The sequence below is a fragment of the Balaenoptera ricei genome, chromosome 21 (genome assembly GCF_028023285.1).
Source record: "Balaenoptera ricei isolate mBalRic1 chromosome 21, mBalRic1.hap2, whole genome shotgun sequence".
NCBI classification, from domain to species: Eukaryota; Metazoa; Chordata; class Mammalia; order Artiodactyla; family Balaenopteridae; genus Balaenoptera; species Balaenoptera ricei.
In genome coordinates this window covers 5,606,041-5,630,189 of record NC_082659.1, presented here as the reverse complement: position 1 = coordinate 5,630,189, position 24,149 = coordinate 5,606,041, and the positions used below count along the sequence as shown (strand labels likewise).

Genomic DNA, 24,149 nt, shown 5'->3' with positions numbered 1-24,149 from the left:
TGCCAAGTATTCAATAAATCGTTGCTTTACTGAATAACCTCTGGCTGCCTGGAAGATAAAAATTTAGGGTTTTAACTCAACTAAGGATCTCTCCTTAGTTCATAGTTTATCCGTTTTTCATTACTTGGCTCTGCTCCAGTTTAGCAGGGACTTGGCCTTATTAGTCCTGTACTCTCAAAGCCTAGAACACTACCTGGATCAGCAGGCACTTAGTAATAATTCTAAATGCATGGTTGTATGAAAACTGAGTGATTAATGAATAATGCAAAGAAGCAAGGGCTCAACGATAGACAACATAAGCCAGCATCAGGATCATATCATCACTTTCTGGTTTGCAGGTATCTCAGCTGTTCGTAAACTCTTCTGGCTTACGGACAGAGAATTTTTAAAAAAAATTAATTTCAGCGGATTCCTGGGCCCTCTGAATCCCATTTTTATAAGTACAAAAAAGCCAGCCTCGTTGCAAAAGGAACAAAGGTGTTGGCAGACAGTATATTTAAGCTCAGGGACCGGCACTGTTATGAACCCTACGGCCCCTCAGGGCCATTATGTATGGATGGCTTGCTAACGTTAAATTGTAAGTTTATGTGTTTTATAGTACATATCTTCTTTATATATCATACATATTAAATATTTTATGTAAATAAAACTTAAATTATACTTCGTGCGACATAGCGATTCCACAGCCACCACCGCCTTTGATCCTAAGGACCTAGTGAGGTCATCCTTTCAGCTCCCCGATACACCTTGTTAAATGGACTATTTAAACTGGGTAGCAGCATCCTTATCGGCTAACACAGCGTTAGCGGCCGCTGGAAGGCAAAGCATTAATAGGAACTGGTCTAAGGTTGGGCGTGGAAAGTAAAGACTCCCACGCCCCCCCAAAAAGCCGAAGTTCTAACTTTGACCAGGTTCGACAAAGGGGACGACTCGGCGCCTTCTAAAGCGCTGCTTCCAAACGCGACACGTCAGGACACAAACCAAACTACCTGGCCCCGCTGCTGGTTTAAAGTGCAAATCGACGGAACCTAAGCACCCAGGAAGCCGCAGCCCCAGAGCACCTGCCGTAAGGGCGGGGAAAGGACGGTGGGCGAGCCCCCGGCCGAACGAGGGGCAGCCAGGGCCCAGGAGGCGGGCCTTCCGCGGCGAAGCCCCGCCCCTCCCTTGCTGGTCGCTGATTGGTGGCGGCGCCAGGCCGCGCGCGGAGGGGCGGGCCCCCGCGCGGCTCCGGCTCTCCGGTTCGTTGCGTCCCGCCCGCTGGTGGGTGTGTCCAGGCGGCGGGAGCGCGCGCGCTCTCTCGCGTCCGGGAACCGGAAAGGAGGCGGGGCCGCGGCAGCGCGCGCCTCCCCGCCCCCGGAACGCGCGGCGCAGGCGGCGCGGCTCACAGGGAGGTGGACCGCTGCCGGAACGGGGTCCCGGGTGTGCGTGGGGAGCGGGTTTCGGGGCGTCGGCCGCGATGAACACGGTGCTGTCGCGGGCGAACTCGCTGTTCGCCTTCTCGCTGAGCGTGATGGCGGCGCTCACCTTCGGCTGCTTCATCACCACCGCCTTCAAAGACCGGAGCGTCCCGGTGCGGCTGCACGTCTCGAGGATCATGCTGTGAGTACGGCCGGGGTCGGGCGGCGGGGCCGGGCGTCCGGGCCGGGCCGGGGCGGGGGGCGCCGAGGCCGGGCTGCCGCGCGGGCCCCCTCCCCTCCCCGCCTCCCCGAGCGGCCTGCGCCCCCGGGCGGACCCCTTGGGGGCGCTCCCTCGGCTCCCACCCTCCGCCGCTCCTTGCCGGGCTTGCTCTTTAATGTTCGTTTCGAGCGTTGCTCGGCTCGCTGCCTCCGCTTGCTTCCTGTGCCTCACTTCCCTCGCCCGCGCCCGGCCAATGAGGGAGCACCACACCAGCCCAGCGGGGCCGCCCGGCCGCACCCCCGCCGGCGCGGGGCTCGGGGTCCCGGGCGCTCCCGGCCCGGCTCGCCCCCCGACAGCCCCTCCGCAGGGTCCGTCCCCCTCGTCCCGCCGCCGAAGGTACCCGCGGCGCCTGCGAAGTTGGCAGGAGGGGATCTGCGCTCCCAGGCGGCGTGCTTCTAATTTTATTTGTGAAGGGCCAGCCGCTTGAATAAATCTGCGAAAATGCCCGAAGCAGAATTTTGAAATGACATTGTCCTTTCGCTAATGCCTATTTTTTTTTCATGCTAATTTTTATTCTCTGGCACTTTCTTCGATTCGTAGCTTTACCCCCCCCCCCCCCCCCCCGGTTCTCGTGTCCTTATCTGTGCCATCTTCCAACAAATGCTCCCTCGTCTTCAACCTTAGTTTTATTTCTGAGTCACAAACGCCAACAAGCCAGTCATCTAATGCCTATTCCCCACTTTTTTTTTTCTTTTCCTCCCTGCATTGATGTTTGTTAGGTGCTGTTTTTTAGATTCCTATAGACTCAGGCTGGACGTCACGAGCGCTGTCTGCTCTGGGAGGGCTTAGAAGAGGTTGGCTCATGGTACACACTGAACAGTTGTTAGCTACTGTGAATCTTGAGCAAGCTTCCTACCTTCCTGGGTCTTCATTTCCTTTTTTCTGAAGTGGAAGTAATACCCAACTCGTAGGCATGTTGTGAGGATTGAGATAATTGTCAAAAACACATAGTGGCCCTGACCCAGACACATACATAGTACGTGCTCAGTGAATAGTAGTTGTTCATTTAATCTTGGTTTCCATACCACCTTGCAGTCAAATGTAATTTTCTTCTACCCAGTCTACCAAATTACTTGACATCGAGTATTTCCACATTCTTGGAGCACTTTTTTTCTCCCCCTGGGTTTTGTTAGGGGTTCTTTGAAGGTAAATGAAAATAGCTGAAGACCTACTTTTATAGTGGATTAGAATGTTTCTGTTGTCACACAAGTTTCTCTGATTTTTCCTTGTTTCTTTGTGGGATACAGCTAGACCCTGTCTTTCACTTATGTAAGGAATTTTGTGAGTTTTGTATGCTGTTATGTTTGAAAGATGATGAAACTATTATCTTTATTTCTAGAAAAAATGTAGAAGACTTCACTGGACCTAGAGAAAGAAGTGATCTGGGATTCATTACATTTGATATAACTGCTGATATCCTTTTTAGAAAACATTTCATTGCTCTTTCTCTAGTATTACAATGATATACATATTTAGTGATTTGGGGGACAATAAGTATGTTTATCCATTGAATCAGTCAAACCTTGGAAATTTTTATGCCTGTTTTCATCAGTATAGCCGTGTTAATACCTCCTCGTTCAACCTTGAGAAAACTTGTATTTATAGATTGATGAGTTATTATTGTGTGAACACACTTTAAATTCTTCACAGAAACATTAAATAGATTTAAAGCTACAAGAGAGTTTGAATCTGTATTTAGGAAAGAAAATAAAATTAGATCATTTAGATTAAAGAGGGAAGAATGTAACCACTACTCAGCCTACCTAGATGTAACGTTTCATGTACAATCCCAAAGAATATGTCCATGTTTTGTGATAGCAGAGGGAAACATATGTTGAAAAAGTGAATTGCATCTGCTGTGATTCAGAAGGTCATTGTCAAATGATTATTGGTAAACCATATTGGCATTTTGCCATTATCGCTCTTTTTATAAGTACTTTTATAATAAGAGTCAGAGAAATCGTTAACAATTAAAAGAGTTATTTAAAATGGAGGTGATTTAAATATTTTCTCTTTATTTTGAATTTCCACCTTTTGACACCTCTGATCACTGGGCCAGTTTAACCTTCTGTTAGGGTCTTAGATTACTATCTCGGCAGCATTGTTACCTGCCACTTCTGGGATGTCATCTGCCTTTCTAAGACCCCAGGATTAAAATTGGTTATGGAGATTGAACTGTCTGAACTTGTGTAAAGCAACTATCTGAACAGTGGAAGCAGATTATCTACCTGCGGAGTTTACCTGACATGTCTCTTTACTAGCCTGGAATTACTTTTAACTTGATTTTTTTAGAAATAAATTACTAGGTTTAGAAGTAGACTAGGAATTAGTTCTCTAGGCACTTTTTTAGGAAACACAGTACACCATCAGAAAAGTCCTGTGTTAAACTTTTGCTTTTAAGTCTTCATGTCTTTAAAAAAAAAAAAAATCTAAGCTAGTGAGAGAGAGTTTGGAGCTAGTGTGAAAGTTGGAACTTTGTGTATGTGGGCAATTATAGTGAAATTTCCTGATACCTCAACTATTATATTTATGTATTCTCAATTTCATCATTTGTAGTTTAGATTTTCTTATTATGGCTGCTAAAACTTGAAATTGTACCTGTTTTTATAAAGAGATATTTAAGACTTCTGAATTCTAAAATAGTGATTCTTAGTGGATACGCATATCTAAGAGTGGAACGTCATGAACATGTAGCTGTTAGTATATAAACGGGTATAATAAAATGACTTATCCATTTACATATGATGCTTAATAAAATCCAAACATTAACTCAGTTCATTTCTCAGTGACACCAGTCTTGTAATTAATCCTGGTGAGTTTTTTTCACTCGGGTACAAACTGATGAAACCAAATTGGTATTCAGCTGCGTACTCTTACTAAAGCACCTCATGGGTTGAGACATTTTGATCTCTCCTGGCCTATGTGCAAAAATGATCTGTACAATTTACCGTACTTGGTTTAATTACTTGATCCTAGTTCACTTTTGCTTAACATTAAGTTGTATTGTGGTGAGTGGTTATACTCAGAACTCCAGTGGCATCATATGTGCTTGAAATACTAAGTCCTCTTTCTCTTAGACTTAGTGCGTTGATTTTACAGAAAACTAAATTTTGTGTTTCTCGGTTAAGTTTATATTAATCAAAGTATCTCAGGTAGTAGTGCTTAGAGGAGCAGGGCAGGATACTGATAATCTCACTGATATTTTTTGACTTTGGAATGAGCTGGATTTTACAATATATCATCTTCTATATATTTTTATTAAATTAGAGGCCCAGTATGTTTCTGGGCCACCTCTCCTTTTTTTTTTTTTAATTTTAGTATCAGTATTGCTATGAATAATTAATTTAAGAATAACTGAAATCTGTTTTAAAGTTGTATGCTGCTTTATGATTTATATATTCCTTAATTTATATACATCTAGAAAATATATTTGATTGGAATGTTAAGCAGTTGTTTCTTTATTTATCAGCCGAATATTCAACAAAAAATAATGTAAGTATATGTATAGAAGTATTTTCGTAGCTATTTAAAACCTCATTCTTTAGAAAAGAATATAAATTTTATATATTCGAAATATCTGACCTGAGTAATTTAGTAAAAATCACAAGCCCATGGAAAGGTGACTCTACTAAGAAAACTTTATCTCCTTTGGTAGCTTTTGTCTTTTTTGTTTTTCTGTCTGCTTCTACAGCCCCCCTGCATTGTGGTTCCCAAGAGTGGGGTGCAAGCAAGGTAATGCCTAGATAAATAAGGAAAACAATTAAGAGCTACTGTTTCTTTTCTTATGCATCTAAGAAGAGTTGCCAAATTTTCAGTTTGTTCAGCTTTTTACTTGGTGTTAGGATGGAGTGGCAACTTCCAAGCTCCTCATGTGCCATACTGGAAACCAGAAGTCCATTTATGTATTTCTCAATTTAAAATAAGAGGGAAAAGATGTGAAATTTTACTGATACTCACTCTGTGGACTGACAAGGATACTCATACTCGGTCCTTAAGTCAAATGGTCGCACGCCTCCTAAAACATGCACCTTCTCTGGAGGAAGGGGGGAGGATTCTGTAGGGCAAGAGGTCAGCCTGCTACATACATTTATTCATTCACTTTCAGCACTTTGCAAAGTTGTGCAGTGTGTACCCAGTTGAGTAGATTATATCGTCTAGTTTTAAATAAACTAATCCTCACAAATGGAAAAATGGTTAAAAAAAATTCTTTCAAAGAAGTCACAGATTGAAGAGAATGCTAACGGTGCAGACGCGTGCGAGCGACCAGGAGGCGGCCGAGCTGACGCGTCTGCTCCTCTTGAGCTGCTCAGCACGTTAAAGGATTAAAACAAATCAGAGATCCAGTAAATAGTTGGCTGAGAACAGTTTAGCATTAGTCAAGAGGACTATTTGAAATGCACATTTACATTCGCTATCAATAATAATATATCTAACGATGATAGTAATGTGTATCACGTACGTAATTTGTAAGTAAAGATGCATAGTTTGGGGTTGGTGTTCAAAATAATTCGTTATCAAAAATCTTTGGAGACTATTTCCAGTGATAAGCTCCAAAAGGATGTTGCTGAACTATGGGTATATGAGGAAATGAGGAGGTCGAATTACTCCTCAGCTAAGTCCTCTTTAAGCTAAGATAGTCTCTCTCCACGGCTACCATTAGAGATAGACGGCAAGATACTTGAATCAGTGAAATTTGTAACCTCTGCTTACAACTCTGTTACCCAGATATGTAATCAAAAGCTGTAAAGATAACTAATTTGTGAATCGTCTCTTAGATTATTTTAAAATCCATCTAAATATTTCTATTTTTCCTCTTTTAATACATGATGTGAGCTGTTTTGATAGTCTTTTATTAAGCCATATATCTACAATTAATTTATATTGAGAAATACATTACTTTGTTTTGAGTTGTACAGGACTCATCAGTTTGAACACTTAAAGTAGTCTTTTTAATCATAAATTAGAGTTGATTAGAAGTTTTATAGTTAAAAGCTATTAAACTATTAGATTAAAACCTATTATAACATTATTAAAACTATTAGTTTGTGACTGAAATTTATTAGTCCAGTCTGATTTAGAGCTTTTGTTGCAGGTAAGAGTAAGGGTTAAAATATTTATATAGCATATTGATAACACAGAAATCTTCTTAGGTCCTAAAAGTGTAAGGTGAATGATTCTGATATGTGCATTAACTCCGAAAGGTGAAGCCTGTGGAGTCAAAATGTGCTTCTGTGTTGTTTTTAGCTGAGTTACCCTTATGTTTTGTTACCAGCATAGCCTGAGGTAATTCGTAGTTAAGAGGTGAGTCTACTTCTGTATTGTATTTGAACTGTATATTCATTTTCCAGGGATGACAAATTAATCAGCTTTATTTGTTGATGGCTTTGATTAGTTGACTGGAATCATTAGCCCTTCAATTCTTTGTATATTTATTTTGAGCATATCTTTTATGGAGGGTACTTTGTTGGGCAGTAAGAATATTGGGTTGAATAAGTTTTGATCCCTGCCCTTGAGAATCAACAAAGCGTTAAACAGAAAAAGCTGCTCTGAAGATAAGAGTGACAGCTGTAAGCACAAGTATTCTGCAAGTCTCAGCACATGATCCAAATAAATATGTCACCTTCTTGGTGATGGATATACCTGAGTCAGATTCATAACTCTGATTTACTCCAGCATGGCTAGTAAGTTAATACAGTTTGGAATTGGACAGATCACTGCTTTGGTGAATGAATAAATATACATAAAAAGTCATTTTACTTTGGCATATCTTTGATTCTGTGTTCTTCAGTCTTGATGTTTCTCTTTAATGTTGGAGGGTTGAAGGTGAAGATTTGCACCCCTCTTTAGAAATTGACTGTTCCACATTTCTTTTCAGTTAATGCTGAGCAGTTGGCCTCACAAGCTAATGGATGGTAGCTTCCTAAGAACACATTTCTTGGCGTTTAGAAGTGGTTACAAATGTGCTTTTTCTCCATTTCGTAACTCTAATTTTCCAAGCGAAACTTGTTTATGATATGTCAAAGCAGTGGCTTAAAAGAATTGTCTGACTTCTAGGATTTTGCCATAGTAAAACAATAATGTGCCTATGTTTTCTTAATTTAAAGGAAAAAAAAAACCTAAAAAGGCTTCATTTCTTTAGTGATTCCTTGATAATTTAAAAACCTTGGAGATACATAAATTTTCATGAGATAGTCTAGCAGCAGTGACCTGTGTTAGCAGTGTGATCTACAGGGATTAGTTCTCTCTGTTTCCCTGGCATCGTGCAGCGTCCACAGAATTGGAGGGTCTCAGAAATTTTACAGGGAAAAGTGATTTATAAGAATGCTTCCCTTCTAGGGATTCTAGTGCCTTCTGTTTCTCGTAGGGCCTCACTCTGGAGAGCACATAAGTCTAGAACCTTGCATTAAACTTTGAGGGCTCTAAATAATACAGTTGCCTTGGCAAAAGGGGTGATTTCCTTTAGGGAAGTGTCTTTCTTTTGTCCAGGAGAAGTTGCACTCCTGTATCTATCCACTTGTTACCATTTTGTCTGCTTTAAGATTTTAGCAGTTCCCTCAAAGTTGGATTCATTCATATAAATTAAGCTCTTCGCTTAACATACTTTTGAAGTGACAGAGATGCTGTATCTGTTGCATTATCTAATTAATTTTTATTTTAACGTAGGCTCTGAACCAGGTTGTTCTGTGGGACAAGATTGTTCTGAGAGGTGATAATCCAAAGCTGCTGTTGAAAGATATGAAAACAAAGTATTTTTTCTTTGACGATGGAAATGGTCTCAAGTGAGCAATTCTTTGTCATTTTTTACGTGTGATGTTACATGAAGGGGAGAGAAAGACGTGATGTGTTTTTATTTTGAAGAAAAACAGCTAAAAAGAAAAGTTGAGAGAGAAGAAAAGTATTTATACAGATGTGAACTGGAAGATGGGGTAGAAATAGTACCGTGCAAACCCAGGTCTAAAAACGTGCCCAGTTCTCTCGCGTTATGGCAACTGTGATGGCCAGACGAGCAGGGCCTGGGGCGTCTGCCCTTAAGGGCGCAGGGAGCCTGGGCTGCCGACCCGGCCGTCCGAGGGCTCCTTCGGGGATGCCAGAGGAGGCTGCCGGGGACCTGCACGAGGAAGCCGCGTGTGGCCCTAGGAGTTGACACTCAAGTTTCTAGTTTTGGTTCCCTTAACCTCTCTGAACCTCGGTTTCCTTTTATACAAAATGAAGGAATTAGAACGACTGATATTTTGGGTCAGTCTTAGCTCTTAAGCTCTGTGGGTCAACTTTGGAAAGGATTTTAGGGGAGAGCTATTTTAACCAAACCTGGTTTTGCAGATGAAAAGTTTCCAGCCCTGAGAGAGTTTGATTGATTCAGGTTTGCCCATCTGGATAATGATAGAATTAGGTTTCAGATCATTGTCTCCTGATTTCTAGCTCAGATCTCTCTGTTTTCTGTGTTTTACTCATTTAAGCATTTTGGTTGATGGCTCGAATAACTATGACTGGTAAGTGACTTTAGGTAGGTCATTATGGGAGACCTGCAGTGAGAATGCTGGTGTTCTCCAGCATCGTCTTGGATTTCAGACGACTTGGGAAAAACTTGTGTGTAGATTAGAATTCCAATTAGGAATAGCTGGTTAAAAATAAAGTGTTTGATACCTCAGTGCTTGAATTAAAACGTTTTTATTGAACTACAAATGTTTCTGCTGACATCTGTTTATTATATCTTTTTATAGGGGAAACAGGAATGTCACTTTAACCCTATCTTGGAACGTTGTACCAAATGCTGGAATTCTACCTCTTGTGACAGGATCAGGACATGTATCTGTCCCATTTCCAGATACATATGAAATAACGAAGAGTTATTAAATTATTCTGAATTTGAAACAGCATATTTTTATACCTAATGGATTGTATCTTGTTTATCTCTTCCCTTGCATCTTTATTTGTTTTGGGTTGTTAACTTTTTTTTTTTTTTTGGTGTAAGAATGAACATCAAAAGGCATATTTGAAGGGAAAGGTTAGTGTACTACTTAATTTTCCAAACAAAAACAAACAAAGGCCATCAGAGTGGAGTATTATAAGAGTAAGACAGCCACATGAGAAGGATTTGTGAAATATTTATATTTGAAGTATTCCCTGTATTTCCATTATTCTTTATGGAATATGAAGTGAGCATGGAGGGTAGTTAAAACTTTCAGGTGCCTGTGGAGTTGTGAGAACTCTATTTATGCCTTGCATTTATGCAAGTTCACATTGGATGTGATTTAGAAGCAGACATTCTCTATTATCTCTTTTAGGGTATGTCTGAATACTGGAAAAATTAATACAATTGTTGGTGAGAAGCCTGGTTTACAAAATAGCGAAAAGTGATGAATTTTATTCCATTTGTCTTAGGAATGCCCACAATGCTTGTTTTTCTGACAGGTGACTAGCAACTTTCTCCACTAAAGACTAAATACCTCTTTATATGCTGTAAATCATTCTAAATCATTTTAAAGTCTCTTAAGTCAACCAAATGTGTGTCTTTCAGTGCTTTCTCTAAACAAGTTCCTTGGTGTTATATCTTTATGTGATTTTTTTTTTTTTATTTTAACATTGCCATTGAACGTTGAAATTGTTTGCATGGTTTATCTAGTGAGCATGCCTAGTGCCACTGAGTGGTAATTATTTAATTTTTTTTCTAGGTCCACATTTGAATAATTATTGGGGTAATAATAATCAGTATCTGTCGGTGTGCGTTTCCGTTTACAAGCACTCTCATATATTTTACTGTATGGGCTCCTCAATAATCTAATGAGGTAAGTAGTGCAGATGTTAGCTCTTTGCAGATAAAGAAACAGACCCAGAAGTTTGTGGAATTGCTTCAGGGTTATTACATAGCTAGCAAGGAAGGGTGTTAACCCTTGAACCCCAGATCTGATTCTTTAAGCATATCCTTTCTTCTATATCTCCGATTACAGACTAGTCAAAATTCACTTATATAATTTTTATTATATTTTTTGTTACCCTGGACGCCCTTTCTATTACCTAGAAGAGATTTCCTATCCTGTATGGAAATGACCAATTTTCAAGTTGCCAACAATTTATACAGAGGTAATATCTCACTCATTCTCTGCATAAATTAATTATACTCATGTTAAAAGTATAAGAATCCAAATGTATGTAAAAATTACTTAGAGATTGATTATATGATCATATTTAACATGATTTTTTCCTACAGTGGGCAAATAAGCATCCTCAAAGGAAGCAGCTACAAATCAGTCACCCTTAAAAGCAAGACCAAACACTGTAGGTATACTATCAGCAGTAACCAAAAAGGGCTAATATTTTCTAAGAATAGCTTACATTAGTGGCTTAACATTTGTTATACTTATTTCATATGAAATACATCTCCGTTTAATTGCATTGGTTGGAACAGCTCTTGCCTGTAAGGGTATGTGTTCTGTGACGGTCAGTTGAAGGTCAGAAGTACAGTATCAGGAATGCTAGACTGGGTTTGGCTCCCAGCTTTTTCATTAAAGTTTTCAGGGTCTCCGTTTCTTTATCTGTAAAATGACAGAGTTGGACTAGTTAACTTAAATAGTAGTTCTTTTATACCACACACGTCTGTAAAATCCGTTTGGCAGAGAGATTGAACAGAAAAGCTCCTCAGTAATGTGACGGCAGCAAGATGATTGAAAGACAAGTCAACACATAATTCATATTGATCTGACTTTATTTCTGTTAGATTTTACACCCAGAAGATTTAGCTTCTTGTATAGTTTGTACAAACTTAAAATCTGTCGGCGTCAAAGCTTAAAGTTGGGTGTGTTCTCCTTGAGGCGGGTGCACGTAAGAAGCCTGCAGCCTTAGCGAGACCCGGGGCTGGTTTGGGTGTTCATGGGCCTCTGCATGCGTGGATCTGTGTTTGCTGGGGATGAATGTGGAAATTGACTCCAGTTACTGTTCAGTCCGAGCCCACCCACTTTCCGGAGTTCAGTGGGAAAGAGGAGTAGAAAGGGCCCCGAGCACAGTGGGCGCGTTTGCTTTTACTCACGAGTGAAGGGAAGGTGCTCAGGACGAGGGTGCCCCAACACGGGCGTGAGAAGCCCCCCTCCCAGGAGCTCACTTCTGGGTACGCACAGCTCTGTAAGTTCACTGTAATTCTGCACGAAGAAGATGGACCTGTGTTCAGTTGATAACCGTATCATCGACCTCAGCGTCAGTGTTTTCAAGAAGTCTTAGAAAGTCTCCACAAAGACCCAAGGCTTCACACTTTTAATTAGAAACCTCTGAGCCCAGGGATGATCCTGGGAAGAGAATAATTGCAAGACACTCATCTAAAGTAATTATGTTTAGAAATGAGTTAATTTTAAGATGTTGTGCTTACATGCTCCTTTTCTCTAGCAGTTTAACCTAGACAAGCAGCTATATCAGTGATTCTGTTCCCCCAGTTGATTACATTTGGTTCCTTTATGCTTAAAGGAAGATAACAGGAAACTTCAGAAATTCCTTAGGGTGTAATAGGAAAAGGGGGTTATTTTGAGCTTCTGTTTTTGGAATTATTTTACAGCTCTTTGGTGGGTCTGGCAACTAAGAGATAGGCTTGAAGGCCACAAGGAACGTTTGTTCACTATTCTATCTAAAGCTTAATGGTCTAAAGCTTTGGGTCTTTGGGGGTATAGGTTAATGGAGGTGTTATTTTATAATGCTTTGAATTGACCTGAAATGAGTTTATGGGGGGGAAAAAACCATAAGCTGTCAATTTTGGTAGTAAACATCTGTCCATTTCAGACGCTTCCCTTGCTTTTAGCAGACAGCCTGTGTACCTTTTACGTGACTGCCAGTGGTTTAAAGAGATCTGTTTCAAAAAGTGGTTGCATGTTTTGATGCAATTTGGGAAACTGTTTACTTTACAAATACAGATTCATAAGAAAAAAATTCATGAAAATACTGAAGATATGTTTGAGGATTTTCTTAATTGCAATAAATATTCAGCATTTTTCTAATGAAAGTGAATTTTGTTTATGAGTACAAGTATGCATTTTAAAAGACTTTCAGATTGATGCTTTTTTTTATGTGAAGCTGCCGCACTAAGAGAAAATGGCTGAAACCAAGTCTAGTAAACTTGAGGTTTTTCTCTGTTTTCCTTTCTTTTTTCCCCCCTCCCACCCCCTCTTTTTTTTTTTTTTTTTTGGTGGGTGGGTCAGGGGAGTTCAGTCACACCTAAAAGATCTTCTCCAGAGACTGCGCTCCTATACTAGACTGTAAGCTCTCTGAGGGCAGTCTTGTGGGTTTATCTTTGTATCTTGCCCAGCGCCTAGCAGAGTGCTTTGCACATAGTAGGCGCCCAATAAACGCTGATGGTGAACGAAGTCATTGTCTCTGTAATGTGGCCAGACCATGGGGACTGCCTTGCAGTGAATGCTCTCTGTAAGGGCCGCCTTTGTCATTCTTGAGCTCCTGGTGACGTTAGATCTGATTCTTCTTCCTTCTGTTCACGCCTTGGACAACCTGGGCCGGGCTAGTGCTGCTCTGGTTGCCAAGACCTGGGTTCTCCCAGTGCCAGGCTTCTGGTGAGAGCCAAGGGGTCGTGACTGGTTGAGAAGATGGATAAAGTGACACTAGAAAGTCACCACACAGACCTGAGTTTAAAGACTCAAGATGCCTGTGGAGCTCATGAAGAACCGGGTCAAAATAGACAGCTGGCTCCATTTGAAAGTGTGGCGGGCCCACCCTCCCAGCCTCCTGGCCTCCCGGCCTCCCAGCCGCCCAGGCATGTCGGCAGTTTGGGTCGCTGCCCTTGCACTCCTGACCCCTGGGACGACCCTGTAAGCCCACTGAGTAGTGGGAACCCTGCTTTTTCTTTCTGTTTCTCAAAAGAATGTTTCCCAGTGAACTCAGACAACTGAAACGATAGAAATACTCCCTCAAAAGAACAGAAAGTTGAATTTAGAGGGAAACTTAGTTATTTTTAACCTAAGTGTATTTTATCTGGGACGATACGAGAGGTCAGCTGGGTTTTGTTTTTGTTTTCTCTGAACCTGGGCAATGCTATATCAGAACTTTAGTCCTTAGACATTTTCTCTTGGCTTGATTTGTTAAAGCGAGAATTCTGGATTCTGCAGCCTGTTGCCTGATGAGTGAGTTATCCCTGTAGAAGGAAATTGGCCCCGTTGGTTGATGCATATCCCACTGGTATATCTGTTGAGTACACTTGGGAATAGGGACCTGGGAGTTGAAAGGTAGTTAGTGGTAAAACCCATATTCAGACCCTGGCGTCTGCACCAGAGCTGAAAACCCCTCCGTACTTCCTGTGCTGTTTCGCCAGAAACATGGGGATGATCATAACTTTCTTCCAGAAGTGCTGGGAGGAGTAAATACGTGTGGGAAAAGGACCTCCTGGGATTCTTGGCACACAGCAGGTTTTTATTACTTCTACGAAATGTAGGGCATGTAGGGGAGTTGAGGGAACAGGGCCGAACGGTTCACAGACTTTAAAGTCTCTTAGCAAAGATGCAGAGTTTTTTTCCTTTACCTATAATGGTAGAACAACTTAGGTAGTTACTTCATTTGATGTGAAATACTGCGTCTTGCACCAATGTTTTTCACCTAAGAATGGAAAAAATCTCTTAGCTTGATCATGAAGATTAGTTTATTAATGATTGTGAAAAGCATAGAAAAATTTACCCTCATTTTAACCATCTGGAATAAGAAAGGCCAGGGAAAAAACAAGGAATAAAGCTGACTGGGAGTTGGTGTGTGAGACGAAATGCACCGACGATGAAGGGGAGGCGGTTTTATCCTGGCCCTTGCAATGGGGAGAATGTCCATTTCTGCAGAAGGATTTCTCAGAAGAGGAAGGAGGCTTGGGTTTCTTAGAGGCAGGTACATAAGAGAGTCCTGCGGAGGTGGGGTGGATGCCATTATTTCTCAGAAGACGCGGGCTGGGCGGGCATGGTTCTGCTCTCAGAAGGTCCAGGGTCGGGGGCCCCTTAACCACTGCTTCCTTCTGGGGGCACAGGGCGCAGGAAGGGTTCAGCGTGGTCAGTGGTTTTGGGAGAGCTAAGAAAACTGCAGGATCCTCCAGCGGAACGGTATCACGGTGGGTCGGTATCCAGGGAGTTACAGAGGTCAAGGTAACGTGTCAGAGGCCTCGTCAGGAGAGATGAGGAGCCTGAATCAGTTCTGTCTCCCAGTATTTGTAACTTTCAACTTAAAGGCTGGCAGTTCACTGCCCACCAGCTCTTTACACTCGATTATACCGTAGCCATCAAGAAATTAAACATGTATTTACTCAGCATCTTTTCTAGCAAGTTCTAAGTATGTATTTAAAATCAGTGCATTAGATATTCTTATTTGTCTCCACTGGTCGTTTGTCTACGTAACGATCCCTGATCGCCCTTCTGGTAATGAGATGCCCCTCTCATCGTACAGACTGCTGGCAGCTTCCAGAAGCTGCCCTTTCCCTGCCCATCCCTGCTCATTAGAAGTACATTTCTGGCAAGTAACCTAACAGTAATTCCAGCTTTTGCAAAGGGTGTTGGTTAGGAAGGAGGCTAAATATATTGTTTAAAGGCCTTTATTAATCCTTCAAAAAATTATTACGGTTCACTGGAAGTTTCAAAAATAGCACAGACAAGTCCTATGTACCCTTAATCTCAGCTTCCCCTTGCGGTAACATCTTACATAACTATAGTTCAGTATCAAAACCTGGGGAACTGGCACAATCCACAGACCTTACTCAGATTTCACCGCTTTTACTTTACTGATTTGTGTGCATTAGGCAGCGTCTGTAATGGGCCAGACACTGTGCTTGCTTGCACCCTGGGGTGGAGTGAGGTGGTAATACAGACAGCACCTCAAACACTTTAAATGTTCTTGGGAAGTTTGTTTTTGTTTTGTTTTTAGAGTAAAGCCGGGAGTTCTCAGCCCTGCCTTTAAGATCTTTCCGGTTATAGAGTCAGGAAGTAAAATATTGTAATCGCAGTGGTTACTAATGACAGAATAAACGCACCGAAGTGGGTGGGAGGCGGGGGAGGGCGTGGGGGGCCCACTGCACGCGTCCCGCTGCATCACGCGGCCGAGGCGCTCCCCCTGACGGCGCAGTGGGCCGGGAAGGCTAAGCTGGATGCGGGGACTCCTCGCCCCGAGTGGACGCCTGCGGACCGTCGCTTGCTTAGATCACCTGTGTGCTGCGTCCAGGCTCAGCGCGGCTGGCTCAGCGCAGCGGCCGACCCTGGTGGGACCCGTCCACCGGAGAGATGCTCGGGCTCCAAGGGAAAGCGTAAAGTCATCCACAGAATTGCTGGAAGAGCAGATGGTCTTAGCCAACAGGTGAGCTTACCTGTCTGTTTCTGTGACATAGTCTTGGAGCTGCATTAAGTGCTAAATCTGGTGATGCCGAAGGGCTTCCAGGATAAAACGTGAGCTGTATTACCTGGCTGGGATGACTCCAGGAGGCCAGAGGGACCAAGCCGTCCAAATCTAAGGCCTCCTGTTGGTCAGTCCCCTTCCAGGAAGGCACATTCCATGAGAAAAGATCTCCAGGCAACCTATGAAAGGCAGTGGGTCTATATCAGTACCTGTGCTTTTATGACACGCTCCTGCCACACACACAAAATTGCAAGTGAGGTTTCACAAAATAATACTTTGGGCTATAGGCATATGCTCATTTACCCTTCTTCCATGTCATTAAAAGAAAAAAGATGGTCATGACCTAGTTAATTTCAAGACTCCTTGTTTAAAAAAAGTTCAAATTGTAATAGGACTCAAGAAATTGAGTCTACAATATAACAGAGTTTCATAATAACAGCTACAATTTACCTGCTATTATATGCTAGGTGATTTATAAACACTATCATCAGCCATAACATTCCTGGGAGTCATTCATTACTCAACAGACGTTTACTGTGCTCCTGTTTGCCAGGCACTGTTCTAGTCGCTAGAGACGGAGCAGTGATCAAAGCAGAAAAAACAATTTCCGCTCTCATGGATCTCACCGTCTAGTGGGGAGAATCTCTAGCAAACACATGAGGAAGTAAGATGTATTTTGTGTCATAACAAGTACTCTGGAGAAGAAGAATCGGGGAAGGGGGATAAGGCGTGTTTGGGTGCAAGCTGATACCTGAAGGAGACGAGAGAATGGACTTCAGGGTATCAGAGGAGAAATCCTGACCCCGGGAGTAGCAAGGGCCAGCCTCCGAGACAAGAATTCTTGGCTCGTCCAAGGAACAGGACTGATGTGGGATACAGATGTGGAAAAACAGGTTCAGGAAACTTAGCTCAAGGTCAGACTAGGAGGGGTTTCGAACACAGGTCTAGCTGGCTCCAAAATCCATTACAATGTCCATCACCAGGACATACATAACACTAGTTATAACTATGTGTGCACTAGTTACTGCACATCTACTACGTGTCACCCATCCTCTTACTCAGCTTTAACGATGTGATGGTTGCCTCACATTTTCTGGTGAACTACAGAGTCTAGCCAGGTACCCCTGGCTAGAAATCACGTAATAAAGAGCTTGTTAATAGAAGACACTCAGGCCCAACAAGCTTTACGAAGATTAATAGGGGAAAGAAGCAAATGTATATCCAGTGTATCACTGTTTTAATTATTTCATGAGATGGCATAAGAGAATAATTTTCTATATATTTTCTATATATATTCATGTATTTTCATATAAGAACTTAATATAACTCATTCATATAATTTCCTATATACTTACTCATCTTCTACATGAAATATTTTAAGTTCCGTGTAACCTATAAAATCACTAGAGAGGGAAGTAATTTTCATCGGTACAATTTTCCCGATTTCTTGGTTTTAAAGTTTATTTTTTACAGTGAGACGTTTCCGCGTCCAGTCATTTCACAGACGGCCTTCAGCTGGGCGCTATGCTCTGTGCAAGGTCTACACCTTGGTGCCTGGTTTTTCTCAAATGAGCCTCTTTTGCTGATTACTGGGGCTTTGGTGCCCCCTGGTGATAGAGCCGAGAAAAACAAGTACTAGGTCTCCCGCATTCCATGCTGCTGCCTCGTGTTACGGCCTGATGGGTACGATTTACAACACGGAAACGCATTAAGAAAAGTTACCCACAGGAATGTGCACTTGTGGGTTCCTTTAGTCTTGCGTCACACAGAACTTTCCAAAAGCTGTGAGAGGGTTAAGGTACGAGAAAGCAATATCTAATCTCATGAACAGACGAGGCTCGAAACCAGTGGCGTGGAAAAAAATCTCTCTAAGAGTGGGACTAAGGGAAATAAATCAGTCTTATCGCAAATGTGTGCATACTGCCGGTAAATCCACTCCTGCTGAAACAAGTAAATTTTTAAAAGTTATGGAAAACCAGATTAAAAACAAACCCACTAGCAGGGTGAAAAAATGGTATTCTCTGGGCAATCTGAACTACAAACCGTTTGGCAACAGTAGATGGTGTGGCTCCACATTAGACAGTTTCCAGTCGTTTTGCTTTCATCCGTGTTCATGTCCTGGTGCTTAGGGATGTCTCTCTTAAACAGCATAAAGCTGGATTTTACAACTCCAATCTGATGCTCAACATCACTGATCATTAGAGAAACGCAAATCAAAACTGCACCGGTCAGAATGGCCATCATCACAAAATCTACAAACCATAAATGCTGGAGAGGGTGTGGAGAAAAGGGAACCCTCTTGCACTGTTGGTGGGAATGTAAATTGATACAGCCACTATGGAGAACAGTATGGAGGTTCCTTAAAAAACTAAAAATAGAACTACCATACGACCCAGCAATCCCACTACTGGGCATATACCCTGAGAAAACCATCATTCAGAAAGAGACATGTACCACAAGGTCCATTGCAGCTCTATTTACAATAGCCAGGACATGGAAGCAACCTAAGTGTCCATTGACAGATGAATGGATAAAGAAGATGTGGCACATATATACATTGGACTATTACTCAGCCATAAAAAGGAACGAAATTGAGTTATTTGTAGTGAGGTGGATGGACCTAGAGACTGTCATACAGAGTGAAGTAAGTCAGAAAAACAAATACCATATGCTAACACATATATATGGAATCTAAAAAAAAACTTTTCTTAAGAACCTAGGGGCAGGACAGGAATAAATACACAGACATAGAGAATGGACTTGAGGACACAGGGAGGGGAAGGGTAAGCTGGGACGAAGTGAGAGAGTGGCATGGACATATATACACTACCAAATGTAAGATAGCTAGCTAGTGGAAAGCAGCCGCATAGCACAGGGAGATCAGCTTGGTGCTCTGTGACCAGCTAGAGGGGTGGCATAGGGAGGGTGGGAGGGAGATGCAAGAGGGAGGGGATATATGTATATGCATAGCTGATTCACTTTGTTGTACGGCAGAAACTAACACACCATTGTAAAGCAATTATACTCCAATAAAGATGTTAAAAAGAAAAAAAAAGCCAATCTGATAATCTCTATCTTTTAATTGGTGGTTATCATGAATATCAATTTATTTGGAATTATTCTCTCCTTTTTGTACTTTATATACAATCTTCTGTTTCTATGCTCATTTCTTTTCTTGTTTTATTTTGAATTGATTGAGCCTTGTTTGTTTTTATTTCATTTTTAATCACTGGTATTTTTTCTTAAAAATTTATGTAAACCTTGAAATATTGCCATACATGTGTAACACATTTTTAAGTTAATGATTCTTAAATTAATTCTTAAGAATGCAAGTTTCACGAGAGCTGGGATTTTTTTGTCTTTGTCTACGGCTGGGCTGTATTTCCAGCATCTAGAAGAGTTCCAGGCGGCACACTTGGGCCATATTCACCTGCTCATGACCTACATGCTACTGTGGTCCATTATTTTAGCTTTTTTCAAATTACATAGGACAAATCTGACATCACCCTCATCATCATCACTATGAACGTCTATGTTTAGGTTTACTCATATATGTACCATTTTCCTGACTTGCCACTGCTTCCTGCTTTGCCCATCTTTCTGAAGTCCATCTCTTAGATGTTCCTTTGATGAAAAAATGATGATGGTAATGCTCTTAGGTTTTATCAAAAAACATGTTGCTTTGTCCATGTGGTTGAAACGTTTTGCCGAGTGATTAATTCCGGATGGACCGTTATTTCCTTGTCAACTCTTTGAAGATATTTGCTATAGGCTGAATGTTTCAGCACCCCTGCCCCCAGCCCCCAATTCATATGATGAAACCTGAGTGACCAGTGTGATGGGGTTACCTTACGAGGTAGGGCCTTTGGTCCTGAGATCAGGTCCTGAGAGCAGAGTCCTGCGAACGAGATCCATGCCCGTATAAACGAGGCCCCAGTGAAAGCTCCCTCACCCCTGTGCAGGGGTATGGACACAAGAAGAGGTCTGCTACCTGGAAGACGGCCCTACTCGACCACGCTGGCACCCGGATCTCAGACTTCCAGCCTCCAGAACACAGAGAAGTAAAAATTTTGCTCTTTATTAGCTACCCAGTCTGTGATAGTTTGTCGTAGCTGCCTGAGTGGACTAAGGCATATTATTCCTCTATCTTCTGAGAATATGTATCAGTCTAATCATTTTACCTTATTCTGTATTTTCTCTGTTGGCTGCTGATAAATTCTTTTCTTTCCTGTTTGATAGAAGTTGTATTTTCTGTGTCTGTGGATTTATTTCTTTTATAGAAATGGAAAACTCAGTAATTCTTCAAATATTGCCCTTCTTCTCACTCTGTGTGGGAGTCTGTGTGTTATACTTCACTCTGTCTTTCAAAGCTCTTTAACTTTTCTTTCAAATTTTGTTCTCTTTGTTCCCTCTTAGATTATTCTGGATATTTTCTTCAGATCTATTTTCCAGGCCACTAATTCTTTTTTAAGATGTGTCTAATCTGATATTTAACCCATTTATAGAATTATTATTTTTTTATTTCTTAAAGTTCTACTTTGTTCTTTTATAATTTCCATGACCCCTCCCCCTTTTTAAAATAGATCTTTATTGGAGTATAATTGCTTCACAATACTGTGTTAGTTTCTGTTGCACAACAAAGCGAATCAGCCATATACATACACATGTCCCCATATCCCCTCCCTCTTGTGTCTCCCTCCCACCCTCCCTATCCCACCCCTCTAGGTCATCGCAAAGCACCAAGCCGACTTCCCTGTGCTATGCTGCTGCTTCCCACCAGCAACTATTTTACATTCGGTAGCGTGTATATGTCGATGCTACTCTCGCTTCGCCCCAGCTTCGCCCTCCCACCCCATGTCCTCAAGTCCATTCTCTATGTCTACCTCTTTATTCCTGCCCTGCAACTAGGTTCATCAATACCATCTTTTTTTAGATTCCATATATATGTGTTAGCATACGGTATTTGTTTTTCTCTTTCTGACTTACTTCACTCTGTATGACAGTCTCTAGGTCCATCCACCTCACTACAAATAACTCAATTTCGTTCCTTTTTATGGCTGAGTAATATTCCAATGTATATATGTGCCACATCTTCTTTATCCATTCATCTGTCAATGGACACTTAGGTTGCTTCCATGTCCTGGCTATTGGAAATAGAGCTGCAATGGACTTTGTGGTACATGTCTCTTTCTGAATGATGGTTTTCTCAGGGTATATGCCCAGTAGTGGGATTGCTGGGTCATATGGTAGTTCTATTTTTAGTTTTTTAAGGAACCTTCATACTGTTCTCCATAGTGGCTGTATCAGTTTACATTCCCACCAACAGTGTAGGAGGGTTCCCTTTTCACCAAACCCTTTCCAGCATTTATTGTTTCTAGCTTTTCTGATAATGGCCATTCTGACCAGTGTGAGGTGGTACCTCATTGTAGTTTTGGTTTGCATTTCTCTAATAATTAGTGATGTTGAGCATTGTTTCATGTGACTCTTGGCCATCTGTATGTCTTCCTTGGTAAAATGTCTATTTAAGTCTTCCGCCCATTTTTTAACTGGATTGTTTGTTTTTTTGATATTGAGCTCCATGAGCTGTTTGTATATTTTGGAGATTAATCCTTTGTTGTTTCATTTGCACATATTTTCTCCCATTCTGAGGGTTGTCTTTTTGTCTTGTTTATGGTTTCCTTTGCTGTGCAAAAGCTTTTAAGTTTAACTAAGTCCCATTTGTTTATTTTTGTTTTTATTTCTGTTACTCTAGGAGGTGGGTCAAAAAAGATCTTGCTGTGATTTATGTCAAAGAGTGTTTTTCCTATGTTTTCCTCTAAAAGTTTTATAGTGTCTGGCCTTACATTTAAGTACCATGTTCTTGGACTGGAAGAATCAATATTGTGAAAATGACTCTACTACCCAAAGCAATCTACAGATTCAATGCAATCCCTATCAAACTACCAATGGCATTCTTCACAGAATTAGAACAAAAAATCTTACAATTCATATGGAAACACAAAAGACCCCGAATAGGCAAAGCAATCTTGAGAAAGAAAAACAGAGTTGGAGGAATCAGGCTCCCTGACTTCAAGCTATACTACAAAGCTATAGTAATCAAGACAGTATGGTACTGGCACAAAAACAGAAATATAGGTCAATGGTACACGATAGAAAGCCCAGAGATAAACCCATGCACCTATGGTCAACTAATCTATGACAAAGGAGGCAAGGATATACAATGGAGAAAAGACATCCTCTTCAATAAGTGGTGCTGGGAAAACTGGACAGCTACATGTAAAAGAATGAAATTAGAACACTCCCTCACACCGTACACAAAAATAAACTCCACGACCCCTTTTTAAGTCTCTTGGTTCTTGCTCATTTATTAAAGTTCATCTTTTATTTTTACATTTCATATATTGTCATTTAAAAATTTTTTGAGTCTGAAAATTCTAATATCTGAAGACCTTTAAAAAATTTTTTTTTTCTGCGGACTTACTCATGGCAGTTTATTCCTTGTGTCTTGGTGGTTAGTTGTTTTCGGTTTTTGTTGTTTTATTTATTTACTTTTTAAACTGTGAGCTCACATCTGTAGAAAGTCTTGAGCACCTAAATTTGTGAAACAACTTACCTCCAGCCGGATTTGCATTTGCTTCTGCCTGGAGGGCCAGCTTTACTGTTCTGACCGGTGACCTTCCTAGGTGTTTTCAAGGGCTGTGGCTTAACCTGGGGGCCCCCATCCCCCTTCTGTGGGCCCAGGGCTCAATCTCGTGATTCTAACTTTGTATGGACCTCTGCCTTCCAGAAAATTCTGAATTTTGGTTTTGGTTACTGCTCACATTTAGGTTTTAACTCACTGGTCTTTGCCCCCTCTTCCCTTGGAGCTTTTGTATATGTTCTTAAGAGCTAGGAGTGCATGAAACTTGCGTGTGTTCCCTTCATCCGGGAGCTGGTTGTATTGTGGCAGGAGGCATCTTAGAGCAGCACGTCCAAAACGATGCCAAACACGGAAGCACAGGCATCTCTTTGCTCGAGAAAAAACAGCCCTTCTCAGCTTAATATGGAGCTACTGATTTGGTAAACACATTTTTTTGGTCTCTCTTTTTCCTAATAAGCAGAGAATGCCAGAAGTTTGCTTTTACACTCAGGTAGATTTTACCATCTTGCCTCAGGGCATCAATATTTTGTTTTCTGCTATAATTTAATGAGCAGGGAGCCTAAGTCTATCCCCATCCCACAAGATATAGTACTGATTTAGAACTTTGGGGAAGGACACCTATTAATATACATGTGCGTCAGAGGGTGGGAGCTCTGTCCCACAAATTTCAGGGATCTTCCGCTACTGCGAAGTGCCTAGGGGATCAGAAATTTGGGTTGGGATAGAATATCACTTTTAAAGTAAAAGGCAAATGGCGACCCCCTATGCCCCCTACCACTGTAAAAGTTCTACTTTGTTCTTTTATAATTTCCATGACCCCTTTTTAAGTCTCTTGGTCCTTGTTCATTTATTAAGGTCCATCTTTTATTTTTAAACGTTTCATATGTTGTCATCTTGGGTTTAGGAGGCAGCATGAACCCAGTGTGGTGTCTGCTCCAACGCCAATGCTGAATAACCTGGTAAGTCAAAGGCTGATAGCCTGAATGGGGCCCAGAATAAAAGAAGATCCTTCTGTTCACCCCATTTGCTGTGCAAGCAATTCTGACAATGTCCTGGTGGGTCCAGTGGTGCTTCCAGAGTCTGCACCTGTGGGCTGCTGTGTGGAGCCTGTGATGAGCTCTGATGGGTGAATCAGAGCAAATACCCTTAGGGTTTTGGAACAAAGCCATGCTCTCTTCAGAAGGTAAATATTGCTTTGAGAATAATTCTTGGTTCACTCTTGGGCTTTGAGATGCCAGTAATCGTGAAACTTGAGAGGCACATCAAAAATAAGTTCTGTCTGATCCTCTAAGCCTCAAGTCATTACAACTCTCCAACATTTAATTGAAGGGATTAAATGGGATCAGACAAGCCCTGAATGAACTGGTAAACTCATTGCCATCTGTCCCTTTCTCAATCCACATCTGCGACCTGACATGGAGTTATCTGAAGAAGAAAAAAACTGAGTTTGGCTTATAGATTGCTCCCCGTGACATCCTGCATTAGGCAG

At 41.5% G+C, this 24,149-nt stretch overlaps 2 protein-coding genes across 2 annotated transcripts in view; one reads left to right on the top strand and one right to left on the bottom strand.

Annotated features, from left to right (window-relative positions):
- The window catches only part of ASB5 (ankyrin repeat and SOCS box containing 5), an 87,351-nt gene extending 85,742 nt beyond the window's left edge, over window positions 1-1,609 (bottom strand). Inside the window, exon 1 of the mRNA XM_059909217.1 lies at window positions 1,525-1,609. The gene's annotated coding sequence lies outside the window, so the exon portion shown is untranslated. The remainder of the gene's footprint in view (window positions 1-1,524) is intronic.
- SPCS3 (signal peptidase complex subunit 3) lies at window positions 1,328-10,181 on the top strand. Its single transcript, XM_059909222.1, has 5 exons — window positions 1,328-1,599; window positions 3,017-3,092; window positions 5,095-5,169; window positions 8,341-8,456; window positions 9,399-10,181. The coding sequence occupies exons 1-5, from the start codon at window positions 1,457-1,459 to the stop codon at window positions 9,529-9,531; spliced, it is 543 nt and encodes a 180-aa protein (XP_059765205.1). The 5' UTR covers window positions 1,328-1,456; the 3' UTR covers window positions 9,532-10,181.
- The last annotated feature ends 13,968 nt before the right edge of the window (window positions 10,182-24,149 follow it).